This window comes from Lithobates pipiens, unplaced genomic scaffold (genome assembly GCF_037356315.1).
Source record: "Lithobates pipiens isolate NorthernLeopardFrog02 unplaced genomic scaffold, aLitPip1_a1.2 Scaffold_28, whole genome shotgun sequence".
In the NCBI taxonomy this organism is placed as follows: domain Eukaryota; kingdom Metazoa; phylum Chordata; class Amphibia; order Anura; family Ranidae; genus Lithobates; species Lithobates pipiens.
In genome coordinates, this window is record NW_027507789.1 from 209,276,514 (window position 1) to 209,292,790 (window position 16,277).

Here is a 16,277-nt window from a genome sequence, read left to right on the forward strand (position 1 = left end):
TAAGAAGCTCTGTCTTTGATTGGTTCAGCTGGAGGGAGTTGGTGGTCATCCAGTCCTCTATTGATTTGAGGCAGTTTTCAAGTTGTTGTTGGTGATCTTTTTTTCCATTGATCCGGAAATAAAGTTGCGTGTCGTCAGCGTAAGAGTGGAAGCAGAGATCTGAGCATCTGATGATTTGAAGGAGTGGGCGAATGTAAATGTTGAAGAGAACGGGTGACAATGGAGAGCCTTGAGGGACTCCGCAGGTGACTGCCCGAGTTTCGGAGAGGAATTTTCCTAGTTTCACTGTCTGTGACCGATTTCCTAATGACCTTCCATCATTAAAGTGGAAATATAGGCAAAACCTTTTTTTTTTTTTTTTTATTTAGGGGGAATTTCTACTTTAAGCTCAGAGGGGCGGGGCGAAACTTACTGGGGCGTGGCCTGGCGGGAGCTTAGGCTGAGGTTGCCACATACCATCACAAGTGGGCTTGCTTTGATGTGCGGCTTAAGGCATATAAATACTACCTATTGACTTTTGGAGCCGAGACGAGCTAGCACTCACGGCAGTGAACCAGGACTAGCACCCTCCCCTAAGCCTGAGCTGCTCGCACGCAAGGTTTTTGGTCACAGACCTTTAAAATGGTCGTAAACCCTTACATATACGCAGTGAAACGACTGGCCTCAGGTGATATCAGAGGAAAGAAGCAGCAGACAGAATTGTCACTTCATGCTCTGGGCTGAGACAAGTACATACTATAGAGAGATATTGTTTCGCTCATATTTCATGTCTGAGGTTTACAACCACTTCAAGACCATGCTTAACCCCTTCACCCCGACCGTACGCAAAATCTGCATTGCTGGATTGAAGGGGTTAAAGCGGAAGTCCACCCTAAAGTGGACCTTCGCTCATCGGAACCCTCCCCCCTCCGGCGCCACAATTGGCACCTTTCAGGGGGGAGGGGGGTGCAGATACCTGTACAGTACAGGTATTCTGCACCCACTTCCGGGATAGCTCTCTGCGGAAAGGGGCGTAGATTACGCCCCTTTCCGCAAGTGCCCGCCCCTTTCCGCAAGTGCCCCGCTGCCTGCTGGGAAACACACAGATCCCAGAGGCAGCGGGGACCGTCCTTATTGCACAGCGCGACTCGCGCATGCGCAGTAGGGAACCGGGAAATGAAGCCGAAAGGCTCCATTTCCTGATTCCCATACCCAAGATGGCGGCGGCAGCACTCGAGACGATCTAGAGATCGGCTTCGGGTGCCGACATCGCAGCAGCTGCAGTATTTGTAGCTGCTGGCTTTAAAAAAAAAAAAAAAAAAAACGCGGAGTCCCGGTGGACTCCCGCTTTAAACCGGGGTGATGCCTACAGCTGCAGGCACCACCCCAGTACTGTTTTTTGGAGCGGGCGGTTGGCTCTCGACTGTTATCCTAAAGAAGCGGGAGAGGACGTCTACCACTCCTACCACCGCTCTCCCCGGGCCTCCCGTCCCACAGGGAGACCCGAGCCAGGAGCCAGTGCGTCCGCCGCCTAGGCCGAGACCCGAACAAACCCGGATTCCGGTTTGATTAGGGCTCCGATGTAAAATCCCGGAAGCGACGTCACTTCCGGTTTACTCGGCTACCAATGGCGTTGATTTTTAACAAAAAATGACAGTATTTAGAATTGCCAAATTTGGCAATCTGAATACTTTTAAGTGCAAAGGAGGGATTTGGGGTCTTACTGTCACAAGGGTGTTATTGCTGTTACATTCCTGTCACAAGGGTGTTATTGCTGTTACATTCCTTGTGACAGCAATAAAAGTGGTCAGAATGTTTTTTTTTTTTTTTTTTAAATGGACAATGTGTGCACAATTTTAGAGCAGGACATGTTATTCCGTGTACACACGATTGGACAACCCGCCGGACTTTGCAGCGAAGGTCCGCCGGACTTTCCAAAAGAGTGGACCTGCCCACACACGACCGGACTTTTCCGGCCGACTATGGCGGGAGTCCACTGGACTTTTGAAATGAATGGACTTGCCCACACACGGAGTAAAGTCTGATCATTTTGAACGTGGCTCCAGGTAGATGGAACTAGCGAAGGAATTCAATGTCGCTGCCTCCATCGGCGAGATTGACACCTCACTAGCCCAGTCACCTGGTATGGATTTAAAGAGGAATCCTACGCAGAAAAGGCGGCATGGGGGTCCCCCAAAGTTCATAGCAGACCCTTATCCGAGCACGCAGACCGGCCGGTCAGGAAAGGGGGTGGGGACGAGTGTCCCCTCCTGAGCCGTACCAGGCCGCGTGCCCTCAACATGGGGGGGGTGCTTTGTCCCCATGTTGATGAGGACAAGGGCCTCTTCCCGACAACCCTGGCCGTTGGTTGTCGGGGTCTGCGGGTGGGGGGGGCTTATCAGAATCCGGGGAGCCCCCTTTAATAAGGGGGCCCCCAGATTCCGGCCCCGTACCCTATGTGAATGAGTATGGGGTAACATGTACCCATTCACCTGGGGAAAAAAAAGTGTACATTAAAAGAAAAAACAAAACAAACAAAAAAAAAAACACAACAACACAGGTTTTAAAATACTTTATTAGACAGCTCCGGGGGTCTTCTCTCTTCTCCATTATGGCCATAGAGAGCGTTGTGTCAACGTCGGGAGGGGGAGAGGAAGAAGGCGTCAGAAGACCGGGCCAATGCTCATAAAAGAGCTGGAAGAAGAAAGTGGAGGCCCGGCAAGAAGAACCGAAGAGCGGGACAAGACCCCCGAAGTCGGAAGAAGACCCCCAGATGGCGGCGAAGGAGAAAGCCGGGATCCTCTGCTAGTAAAAGAGCAGAAGATAGTGGAGGAGTCCAGCGAGAAGACCCCCAAATACGGAAGAGAAGACCCCCGGAGTTGTCTAATAAAGTATTTTAAAAACCTGTGTTGTGTTTTTTTAATGTACACTTTTTTTTTCCCCAGGTGAATGGGTAGGAGTACATGGTATCCAGTAATCATTCACATAGGGTAGGGATCCCAGATTCTGATAAGCCCCCCACCCACAGACCCCGACAATCAACAGCCAGGGTTGTCGGGAAGAGGCCCTTTTCCACATCAACACAGGGACAAGGTGCTTTGGGTTGGGGGGCCGCAGCCCCCATGTTGAGGGAATGCGGCCTGGTATGGCTCGTAACTTGTAAGCAACAAATGTCAGAAATAGGCTTAAGCATGAATGGGTTCAGATATTTCTTCATTCGGCTTATTCAGAGACGTTTGCAATAGCTAGTTTCTAAGAAGTACAGTTATTTCAAAGATCATCAAAATAAAAATGACTATCTATTGGGGAAACTAAAGTATCCGATACCATGAAAACAATGCTTCCTTGTACAAGAAATGCCTATACATGCCTTGTATATTTTTCCATTATGTTGCAACAGAAAGCCCACAAAAAGGAAAATAAAAGATCTGTATGTTGAAAAAGTGGAAAAAATACTCCAACATTCTAGATCAATCTTTCCGGTGACTTTGGTCTTATGTAAATTGAATTACAAAAGCTTTTTTTTCCCCCAGAGGGTTCTCCAAACTACGGCCCCCCAGCTTTTGCGGAACTACACGTCCCATGACATTCACAGACATGACTAGTCATGATGGGAATTATAGTTCCTGAACAACTTTAGGGCCACAGTTTGGAGGGAGACCCCTGATCGACTGGCTTGGAAATGGCACTTTTCTTAAGAATTAATTCCTTCAACAGCAGTCTAACTCCACTTATGTTTCAAAGTGAAATTTGCTACAACTTTCTGCTGCAAAGATCTATCCTAACAGTTTTTATTTATAGAGTAAAAAGATAGTAATGGATTTAAGCATTTTACCTTGTAGTACCTTGAGACCTGTTTGGTGTCGATGACAGCAGTGGAACCTTCAGGGATCTCAATATTAAATACAATCTGCAGAAAACGCATAAAAACAACAAGAGTGAGAAGGCAAAGACTTGTACTCACCGTAAAATACTTTTCTCTGATGTTCATCGACTGTTACAGCACTTTAATCTTGATCTTAGGGTTATATCGCCACCTTTAGGAGAGGACTAGGCAGAACACATAAAAAAAAAAAAAAAAAAAAAAAACACAACAAGCACAGTACCGCCCAGGGGGCGGTCCTACTGGCTATAATCCCTCACTTTTCTTCCAGCAGCTCAGTTCGTCAAAAAGCAGTACAAAAGATAAATAGGAGGGGTAAGAGAAAAGGATTTTACGGTGAGTACAAAAATCCTATTTTCTCTTTCGTTCATTGACAGACACAGCACTTTAATCTTGACCTTAGGAACGTCCCCAAGCAGTGTCAAAACGAGGGGTGGGAACACAGAGAAAAACTCCACCCACCACCAAAACAACTCCCCATCAGAGGGGTCGCAACTTCAGACGGCCGCCATAAAAACCTTGCAGCCAAAGCATGCATGCAAAGATGCGTCCACATTGATTAAAATTTGGTGAAAGCGAGTACGGACGACCAGGTAGTCGCCTTACACATAGAGAAACAGACATTGGATGCCAGGAAGCACCAATTGCCCTGGTATAAAGCTCCGTGACAGGAAAGGGAGGTGCCCGCCCCCTTATGGCAAAAGCCTGAACCACAATCTGTCTGATCCACCAAGAAACTGTGGCTGAAGACACCGCTAGGCCCTTCCTAGGACCAGCCACCAAGACACACAGAGTCCGACCTCCAAAAAGGAGCCGTAGCAGACAGATACACCCGCAGGGCCCAGATCACACATTCAAAGAATGTAAAGCGACCTCCTCGGGATGCAACGGCCGAGGACATAAGTACGGAAGCACAATGTCCTCGTATAAATGGAAGGTCGAAACAACCTTTGGAAAAGAATAAAGCTGCAGATGCAGCACCGCCTTATCCTCATGTAGATAAAAAGACTTGCATGACAAGGCCACCAACTCAGAAACCCACCCTGCAGATGCAATAGCCAGTAGAAAGACTACTTTCAGAGAGAGTGTCCATAAAGGGATCTCCCTAATGTTTTCAAACGGTGGTTTCTGAAGCACCAGGTTCAGATCCCACGGGGGCAGCGGAGGCGTACCAGAGGGGCCACATGCCGAACCCCCTGAACAAACGTACGCACCAATGAGTGAATCGCCAATGGCCACTGAAAAAAAAAAAAAAAGACAGCCAAAGCTTCTGATCCATTCCTCGCTGCAGAAAACAGCAGGATCTTGGAAACCAAATAAGAATGCGGATGCCACTCCATCTCCTCACACCAGGAGATGTAGGCCCTCCAGGTAGAATGATAAATCTTCCGGGAAGAAGACTTTCGCTCCTTTAGCATAGAGGTAATCACCGAAGCCGATAGCCCTCTGTCCCTCAGCACCAGGCTTTCAACAGCCATGCTGTTAAAGCCAGCAACGGTAAAGCAGGGTGGAGTATTGGACCTTGAGATAAAAAAGACCTCCTGCACCGGCAGCCGCCAAGGAACATCCGCACCATGTCGGAGTACCAAGGACGTCAAGGCCAGTCTGGGGCCATCAGAATCCCCTCCGCTTCTACTCTGAGCAGCAGACGAGGGAGGCATAAGGCATAAATTAGCCAATAATGCCTCCAAGGGCCACCAACACATCTGACGCTTCCGCCCAGGGATTCCTTGACCTGGCCACAAACTTCTGCACCTTCTGGTTGAGCCGAGAGGCCAGGAGATCCACATCCGGCATGCCCTACCTTAGGCAAATGACCTGAAACACTTCCGGATGCAGTGACCATTCCGCCTGGTCCAGCAACTGACGACTAAGTAGTCCACCAGCCAGTTCTCTACGCCCGGAATGTACCCGGCTGACAGAGCCGGCATACACCCCTCTGCCCACTGTAGGATGTGGGAGACCTTCAACGTCAGCGCTGAACTCCTTGTCCCTTCATGATGATTGACATACACCACCGCTGTGGAGTTGTCCGACTGGATCCTGACCGCACGACCCTGTAGCCTCTGCGAGCATGTGGAGAGGCACCGCCGGCTCGCCCGAAGCACCAGCACATTGAGCGTCAGGCGGAATTCTTCCTGCTCCTAGCAACCCTAGGCCGACTGGATGCCAAAAATACCCCCCCCCCCCCCCCCCACCAGCCAGCCAGGATGGCGTCCGTCGTAATCATCGTCCAATGAAGAGGAAGGAACGATTTCATGGACCAAAACGTCCGGGGACCTCAGCCACCAGAGAAACAAAACCCTGGCTAGCTGACACACCTGGATTTAATAATCCAGAGATGTCGGAGACTTGTCCCATTTGGACAGGATCGCTTTCTACAAGACCCAACTGTGGAATTGAGCATACGGTACCACCTCGAAAGTAACCACCATGAGACCCAGACCTCGCATGCAGAACCGCAGCGACGACCACCTGCGGGGCATTAGTAACCGCAGCTCGGATTGGAGAGCTTCAGCTTGCTTGAAGGAAGAAAGACTCTGCCCTTTGGGGAGTCCAGAATCAATCCCAAGAACTCTAGGCCCTGGGTTGGCAGCAACACAGACTTCTGGAGATTCAACACCTAGCCAAACGTCTGGAGAGTCTGCATGGTGATCGCCACATCCTCGCTTAGTCCTGAGGCAAAAGATGCCCTCAGGAGGAGATCGTCCTGGTAACCCACGATCCCTTTTTGCCTCAGTAATGCCAGAATTGGAACCAGCACTTGGTGAAGACCCTTGGTGCCGACACAAGGCCAAAAGGGAAGAGCTACCAATTGGTAGTGCTCGTCCCTGACTGCAATTCACTAGAACCTCTGGTGTGCAGCGACCACATAAAAATTGAGGGCCTTGCATACCAGGACCGGATGGACCCTTTCCTTCTTTGGGATTACAACCCGATTGGAGTGGAATCCCTGAAAACTTTCCGATGTCCGTACAGGTACTATCACCCCATGCAACAGTCAGTCCTGTACTGCCCCAAACAGGACCTCTCGACAAGCCGGAACGGAGATGAAGGTTGGAGGGAAAAAAAAACCTGTCTGGCGGACAAGAAACTATCTTGTAGCCTGACAAAACCAGCTTGCAGACCCACTGGTCGGAAAGGAAAGAAGTCCACTGGTCAGCAGACTCCCAAAGGCAACCCCCCCCCCCCCCCCCCAAGAGCGGGGCGGGGTCGAACCTTCATGCGGAAGCTGATTTGTTTGCAGGCTTGTTCAGCTTGCGATACTAGGGACGCTTTTGTCCCTCAGCGGGCCCCTTGTCGCTTACACGCCGAAACGGGCGGATGAAAAAATAATTTTTATTCTGAGCAGAAAAAGGAGGAGTCCTTGCCTACGGCGTAGCTCCTTACCTTTTCTGGAATGTGGGAGCAAAGTACTCTTTCCCCCTGTAACATTTTTAATAATGTCATCCAGCAAGGCGCCAACCAGCCTCCTACCTTGAAAGGGCAACCCCGCCAGTGCTTTCTTAGATGTCTGGTCCGCAGACCAACACCTGAGCCAAATCAGGTGACGCAGCACTACTGCTGATACCAAGGCTCTAGAAAGCAAAGGGACCGTATCCCAGATATACTTAAGGTCGTGCACCAACTGGTCTGCCACTTCCACACAGACTGAGGAAACCTGTTCCTTCCCCAACTCGCAGTGCAACAACTTAGCCCATTCAGTAAGTGTTTGTGACACCAGAGCTGTGGCTAACACCAGCCGAAGCGCTGAACCCAAAACCATAAACATGGCCCGGGCTACTGCCTCTGCCTTTGTCGGCAGGGTCCTTGAAAAAGCGGGAACCCTTCCACCGGAATCGTGGTCTCCTTATTTGACCTAGATACTGGGGGGGGGGGGGGTGTCAGCGACCGGAGGGGATGTCCAATCTTTCAGGAATCCCTCCTCACAGTAACACACCACCATTAACCTTGCTTCCACCCTGGCAACAAATGATTCCAGGACCGCCGACAGAGCGTCCATGGGCATCGCAGGTGCAGGGGAACCGGTTGTTATCATAGGGGTGTATGGGGAAGAAGCGCCAGCATCTGACGCCATGTCTGACCCACTCTCACCTGTCACCTGGGACCTAAGGCAAGAGACAAAAAATGCCTAGCCCCCTAGCTGCCACAGACTGAGGGGCCTCCCACAGGACTCGCCACCTTGACCCAGGCATTGCGCTGTGTCAGTTTCACGCTGTTCCTGGCTTAAACAGCTGCCCAGCGCTATAAAACTAACAGACAACGTCCCTCATGACCACAAGAACATGGCCGCAGCTACAGTAAAATGGCCGCGGCGAACATTCCCCCCTGCACGTGGCAAACACCCATGGTTCCCGCGCCCAATCTTTGTCCGGCATGGTGACAAACGAAGGGGAGAAAAGAAAGGCTAACCGAGCAGACCAAACAACGTTAAAACGAAGGGGGGAAAACGAGCGGACAAAGGAACGCACAGCAGAACCCCCTGCCAGGACTGAGAGACCATCCGGAGGATCCCTCCGCATGGGGAGGAGGGAAGAGAGAGAGGGAAGAGAGAGAGAGAGAGGGAAGAGAGAGAGAGAGAGGGAAGAGAGAGAGAGAGAGAGAGAAGAGAGAGAGAGAGAGAGGAGAGAGAGAGGAGAGAGAGAGGAGAGAGAGAGGAGAGAGAGAGGAGAGAGAGAGGAGAGAGAGAGGAGAGAGAGAGGAGAGAGAGAGGAGAGAGAGAGGAGAGAGAGAGGAGAGAGAGAGAGAGACCCCCTAATCGACCTCCAAGGAAGTGCCCAGCTGCTCCAACTTGAACCATACTTACCCCTCCTGCAGGGATTGCTGGATGCATTCCACAGACAGCAGTAGTCCGGTCATATATGTGTGCCCCGGAGCATATGGCTCACCGGCCACTCCTGAACCAGAATGCCTGTCGCGGCCGACCCAGTGCGGAGCTAAGGTCTGTACGCGCTCGATGGCCAGGCTGGGCAGACTACCAGGATCTATATTATCCAGCCTGTCACCCAACCTGGCTGTTGACAGTAGAACACAGGAAGCAAAAACAGCAAAAAAAAAAAACATTTCAAAGACCACTGGTCCTCACAGGGAGCCAGGTCCTTCTAGACTAGGCAGAAAAAAATGAGCTGCTGGAAGCAGAGTGAGGGGCTATAGCCAGTAGGACCGCCCCCTGGGTGGTACTGTGCTTGTTTTTATGTGTTCCGTCTAGTCCTCTCCTAAAGGTGGTGATATAACCCTAAGTGCTGTGTCTGTCAATAGACGAAAGAGAGAAAAAAAAAAAAAAATTAACTGCCGATTTCACTTTCTTCCACCTAATTATTATTATACAGGATTTATAGCGCCAACAGTGTGCACTGCTTTACAACATGAGGGCAGACAGTACAGTTACAATACAATTCAATACAGGAAGAATCAGAGGGCCCTGCTTGTCCCAATGGGTTTTCTACATTACCAATAGAAAGTGTCCAATCCAGTCCTCTTAAAGTGAATCTGGCCTGGCCTAAAAAAGGTAACATCACTGAAGTTCAAGCACCTACAAAGTACCTGTGTTAGACATCAAATCAATCCCTGTGTCTATGTAGGGTCCCTTGGACCCCAGGCCCTACATGGTGTCAGAACGATATTCCAAATTGAGATGAGGCTAAAACCTCACCCTATGTCATTCAGCTGTCAAATACCAGAACTACAGTGGTCAGTAGAGTCCCCAAAGTACAAACTTGGGTCAAAAGTGGGCGTTGCGGGATCAAATGTAATACTAACACAGGCGCTTGCAGGTACTACTGTCACTGCACTTCAGAACTTTTTCTGTGTCAGCAATATTTTAGGCCAGTACAGCCTGCACTGCCACTCTCCAACCATCAGAGGGTGCCTGCTCCCCTTTTCCCAGCACCGCTAGTCCCTTCCCTCTCTGTGGTCATGCTTTGGCAACATGCAGGAAGAAGAGGAAGAGAGATGAAGAGAAGGAGAAGGAGGAGGAGGAGGAGGAGGAGGAGGAGGAGGAGGAGGAGAAGGAGAAGGAGGAGAAGTAGAAGGAGAAGAAAGAGAAGGAGAAGAAAGAGAAGGAGAAGAAAGAGAAGGAGAAGAAAGAGAAGGAGAAGAAAGAGAAGGAGAAGAAAGAGAAGATCGTCATAATGCATTGATGACAGCCGTACAGTGCTGTGGTCTATAGAAGAGAGAGATCACCACGTCCTTGGGGGCCTCCATATTGAGCTGACTTGACACTGCACTCCCCCACCTCGCCCCTTTCCCCAGTACGTGGCAGAGTTATCTTCCACGGGTGGTCCCTGGTGCCGGAAAGCTTGGGGACCGCTGGTTTATATAATATAAAAAAATAGGTGGTTATTAAATAGCACTAAAATAAAGCGCTAAGTCTTAAAAATGTATATAAAATTAATTTGGGTACAGTGTTGCATGGCCAAGTAACCGTCAAACGATCATAGCACTTAAACCTGAAAAATGGCCTGGCAGTGGAGGATTATTACAGGCTGGTACTTAACTGGTTAATGGGATATGGAATATGGGTTTCCAAGCTAGTGCTTGGGCTGGTATATATATATATATATATATCATCCCCAGCTTTAAAATAAAAGGTATTACCTGAATAATATCTGACAGTTTCTGGAGGCCAAGAGTGTTGGTGAAGATCCCAGAACCTAAAAGACAAGACATGAATACAGAAGTAGAACATTCTATTTGTGGACAGGTGAAATGACAAAAGTAAGGCCAATTTGATGAGTCTGCCTGGGAAATGCCTTACTTCCGCCAACATGCTGTATGATCTGTTCCAAGAGATCCAGTAGATCCGTCTTGGTGTTGTAAGTGATTCCCGCAGATGCAAAGAGCTCAAAGATGTAACTGCAAATAGACAATACATATGGCTTTCAGAGGAAAAGAACTCCATGTCTGACCCATGACACCAAGACACATAAAACTAAATCTGAAGGTCTAAACTCAACCACAATATGCTTTTAATGTTTGTTCCAACTACAATGCGCTTCCTGTATCTATCTATTTTGTTGTACAAACTAGGCGTTACATTTAAGGGTAAATAAATACAGACCAAATAACACAATGATAAAACAATAGTCCTACTACATGTCCAAAGTGTAATAAGAATCCAATCCTACAAAGTGGTGAAGACCTCCAATGAAATGGCCTCCAAATTATAAGAGGTCTAGACAGACATGAAAATATAATATATAATCCATCCAATATCCTCCTCTGCGTCTCCACCCATAAAGTGTAGTTCACCTTTTACTCCACTAGTGCGAACTGGATGTGGGTTCCTCGCAATAGCAGGAGATTGTGACGGCTCCCTATGGAGTCGGGTCACATATCCCGCTACGGATCCGGTGCAAAGTTTGCACAGCGGTCCTGTGCGTCTTTTGGTATGTTTCAGGTCTGAATTCAGCCAAAAGTATGTGCTGAAAACGGACCTGAAACTATGAACGGGGAACGCCCCGGACCCCTGCTGTGAGCCGCATGCGGCAACAGTGTGAACCCAGCCTGAAACCACAAGTGGAAATCTAGTACTCTACGTGTAAATCAATGCTTATTTAAGATGAGAGGAAAGAAATATCCGAACCAAGATGCACAATATTGTCAAAAGTATTGTGACGCCTGCTATAATTAATATATATACACATATATATATATATATATATATATATATATATATATATATACACATATACATACATACATACATACATACATACAGATACACACACACACAAACTTTAATGGAATCCCAGTCTTAGTCCGTAGGGTTCAATATTGAGCTGGCCCACCCTCTGCAGCTATAACAGCTTCAACTCTTCTGGGAAGGCCACAAGGTTTAGGAGTGTGTCTATGGGAATGTTTGACCATTCTTCCAGAAGCGCATTTGTGAGGTCAGGCACTGATGTTGAACAAGAAGGCCTGGCTCGCAGTCTTTGCTCCAATTCATCCTAAAGATGTTCTATCAGGTTGAGGTCAGGGCTCTGTGCAGACCACTCAAGTTCCTCCACCCCATACTTGCTTATCCACACTATATTGCCAAAAGTATTGGGCAACCCCTCCAAATCATTTGGTGGAGGGGTTTGGTGTAGGGTTGTTTTTCAGGGGTTGGGCTTGGCCCCTTAGTTCCAGTGAAGGGTATTCTTGAGGCGTCAGCATACCAAGACATTTGGACAACTTCATGCTCCCAACTTTGTGGGAACAGTTTGGGGATGGCCCCTTCCTGTTCCAACATGACTGTGCAGCAGTGCACAAAGCGAGATCCATAAAGACATGGATGAGCGAGTTTGGGGTGTAATAACTTGACTGTCCTGCACAGAGTCCTGACCTCAACCCAATAGAACACCTGTGGGATGAATTAGAGCAGAGACTGATAGCCAGGCTTTCTTGTCCAACATCAGTGCCTGACCTCACAAATGCACTTCTGGAAGAATAGTCAAACATTCCTATAGGCATACTCCTAAACCTTGTGGACAGCCTTCCCTGAAGAGTTGAACATGTTAAAGCTGCAAAGGGTGGGCCAGCACAATATTGAACCATACGGACTAAGACTGGGATGCCATTAAAGTTCATGTGCGTGTAAAAGGCTGGTGTCCCATTACTTTTGACAATATAACATATGTGTGTCAGCCGCTGAGGCTGTATGGGAATGAAGTCCTGTGTCCACTGCTGTGAGTGCTGGCCAGAAAGGGAGCTCCTCTATGATCCAGACAATGGTAGAAAGTGATAGGTGTCCCGGGAGCTGCATATCAAGTCAAAGCCTGCTGTGTGATAGTGAATGGCAGTCTCAGCCGGGACCCCCGCCAGGCCACGTCCCCAACTTATAAGAGGTCTAAAACAGACCTGGAAATATAAACCATCCAATATCAACTTCTGTCTCCACCCATAAAGAGTAGTTCACATATTACTTCACCATCTTTCCTCCAATAACCTCCATGGATTGGTGTTAATGAGTGCAGCAAAGTACCTTAAAAAAACTAGACACAAGTGATATATTTTTTGGAATAATGTGGCGGATGTTGCGTTTCTCATCCAATAAGACATCTGCTAGAGCTCCTGAGGAAGCTCTCTTCACTGCGAAACTGGTTGAGCAGAAACAAATGACTCTAGGTGGCAGTAGCCTCAGACTTATTGTCACCGTACAGATTATCTATTGGCATAATTTGCGATCATATCTTATGTCGGAGTATTTAGAAAAACCAATGGGTGAAATCGGCATAACTTATGTAAAATAACATATGGATACGGAATTTAGGTATGATTCAATTTTAAATGTTGTTCTGTTTTCATATAGATTTCAAAGTAAAGATGTACACATTTTATGGATTCAAATAGTTGTGACTGAAAATTCTATTTTCTCTTTGCAAATTTCTTCCACAAGGACATTGAAGTATACCACATAATGTCTACTACATGTAATGAAACTCTATATCATAACTCCTATTGGTAAGTTTGTGACTGAAATTGCTTCAACGTATTGCATTTATATCCATTTAGAGTGCAAATTACGCACTTGTTGCATGGGAAAAACCCATTCAGACTGGTAAGAAATTCAATGTTCGAGGAAGGGTCAATTAGGTTGGGGGCCCTCCTAAATACAGGATCCTGATTTAATTTATTTTTCATCAAATTCTTATCTAATCTTGTGATATAGAAAATTGAGGGTGCCGCTGAGCCCCCCTCCCCCCATCCAAGACCCCGTTTCTCCCCTAGTCTCCTTAAGGGGTGACTCCTTGCAAGTTGTGTGGTGGTGGGGATTCCTGCCGCTGTCGAGGACAGGGTAATGCTGTGAGGACACATAGGGATTGCCTAGGTTGGAAGTGTTTTTAGAAGAATAGCAATTCATCCGATTATGGAATGTAACTTTCTCGTCAAGTGGTAAATATACATATTCAACTCTACCATAATAGTATCAAATGATTACGTAAAATAATTGATTTATAGACAGTATAACTGAAACTTTCTCCTTTTCGCATAGAATAAATTCCCCTGAAGAAGACTTTACTTCTATAGGTCGAAACGCGTAGGGATGTTATGCGAGACGCTACATAAGTTGAGTCTATGTATGGTTTTCCTATGTTGACGAGATATGCTTTTTATGTCAAGACCAGAATTGCTTTTTATAACTCCCATGTATTTATGCTTATATCCCCCCATTTTTGATATCATGATATAAATAAAGAACTACTATGTTTTAAAGAAACTATTATCACTTGTATTGAATATCATCCTTGCTGCAAAAAATAAAAATAAAAATAAAAAAAAAAATAAAAAAAAAACAACCCTGAGGGATTTTCTATTCAATTCAACGAATTGGGGTGTGCAGCTCTAACAACTCACATATATGTGTTATCTATTCTATAATATTTTTCATCTATTTATTCATTTTGCACATTATTCTATAATATACATATACACACACACACACACACTTACATACATGCATATACACACACACACACAGTTTCTCCATTTACAAAATTACAACACTGCTTATGATGAGAAGAGAATGAAAAAAAAAAAAAAAAAGGGAAATTAATAAAAATAAATAAAAAAGGAAAGAAAAAAACCCCAATTGCCAAATCTAATTCCACACACATTAGCTTCCTTATTCACATTCATCTATTACCGTATTTATCGGCGTATAACACGCACTTTTCCCCCCTTAAAATCGGGGGAAAGTCGTGGGTGCGTGTTATACGCCGATCCCCACTGTCTGTGAGGCAAAAAGACCGAGCGTCGCCGAAAAATACCGAGCGGCGCCGAAAAAGACCGAGCCGTCTGCTCGGCTCCGCTCGTAGTCCCGCCTCCCTGCTGTTTCTGCAAGCGCTGCCGAAAAAGACCGAGCCGACTCTACTGTGTACTCGGCCCGGCTCGGCTTGTAGTCCCGCCCATACTGGGTGGGACTGCGAGCCGAGCCAAGCTGCTTCTCCAACTTGTGGTGCAAAAGTTTTGCCCACTCAGTAGGTGTCTGTGACACAAGTGCTGAGGCCAGTACTGGTCGCACCGCTGACCCCACAACCGTAAACAAGGAACGGGCCACTGCCTCAGCCTTGCTGTCTGTGGGGTCCTTAAACGCAGGAGCCCCCTCTACAGGGATTGTGGTTACTTTATTTAACCTGGATACTGGGGGGGTCCACGACTGGAGGAGCCGACCATTTTTTAAGGCGGCTCTCCTCAAAGAGGTAAAGCACTGCCATACTTTGTGGGACCAAAAAGGTCCGTTGCGGTCTTCCCCATTCATTGTATATGAACTTATCGAAATAAGTCAGATACGGGAACACCTTAGGTGCACGGGCTGGCTTACGGGACCCAAAAGGGACAGCTACTTCAGCAGAAGGATCTGCTGTATCCTGAATTTTCAGGGTATCACGCACAGTTTTGATAAGTGCTCCAACTAGCGCTTTGTCTTGCGCGGACCTGTACAGGGACTCAGCCTCACTGTCCAATCGGTCCTGGTCAGCGTCATATGAAATGAGCTGGGGGCCACCAGTCTCAGTGGGGCCTGAGTCTGCGTCAGAACTCTCCCCGGAGGAGGGGGGCAGGGTTTTTACCAACTTTGCGCCCGCACACCGCCTCCATCCTGGCAAAGAATGTATCAAGGGCCACCGATAAAGCGTCCAAAGGCACTGCACGAGCCGGTTGCAATTGCCGGGAGTTAGGCCCCTTTCACACATGCGGATGGTATGTCCGTATTTCATCCATCCGTTTGCGGATGAAATACGGGCCATACATTCATCCCTATGGGATAGCGGGTGTCTGCGGATGAGCATCCGAAGACACCCGCTATTGTCCGCCTCCGCAAATGTCCGATTCTGCGGACGGAGGAAAATCCTATTTTTCTGTCCATCTGCAGAGCGGATCGGATGAACACGGACACACGGTCCGTGCTCTTCCGATCCCCATAGAGGAGAGCGGAGAGCTGACAGGGCGGTCCCCGCACAGTGTGCGGAGACCGCCCTGTCCGCAGCCGGCTCAGCGGGGACAACGGAGCAATCGCCGCTGAGCTAGCGGATCATCACGGGGCGGATCTTTACTGATCCGCCCCGTGTGAAAGAGGCCTAACACCAGTTTCTGAAGCCATGCTGACCCACCCTGTCTGCCACCCTTGGGGACTTAGGACAGGTGCACAGTCCCACCCTCCTAGCTGCTTCAGAATGAGGGACCCCCACCGCAGGACTCACCACCCTGTCCCCCTGTGTCAGGTCCCAGGTGTCCTGAGTGAGAAACCACACTGTTCTGAGCAGCAGGGACCAGTGCTGAGCATAAAAACCACACTGGGCTACAACAAAATGGCCACCAGCCGCCCAGTATAAGGGGCATAATCACAGGGAAAATGGCCGTCGAACTACAGCAAAATGGCTCCTGACCATGCTTTCCACTGAGGAACATCAAACATGGCTGACAAACAACTGTA

General features: G+C 48.0%; 1 protein-coding gene across 1 annotated transcript in view; it reads right to left on the reverse strand.

Moving 5' to 3' along the window:
- The window catches only part of RTEL1 (regulator of telomere elongation helicase 1), a gene marked incomplete at its 5' end in the record, with an annotated part of 273,291 nt that overhangs the window by 204,545 nt on the left and 52,469 nt on the right, over positions 1-16,277 (reverse strand). The window contains 3 exon segments of the mRNA XM_077460418.1: positions 3,815-3,889; positions 10,460-10,515; positions 10,620-10,717. Coding sequence (XP_077316544.1) covers positions 3,815-3,889; positions 10,460-10,515; positions 10,620-10,717 — 229 coding nt within the window.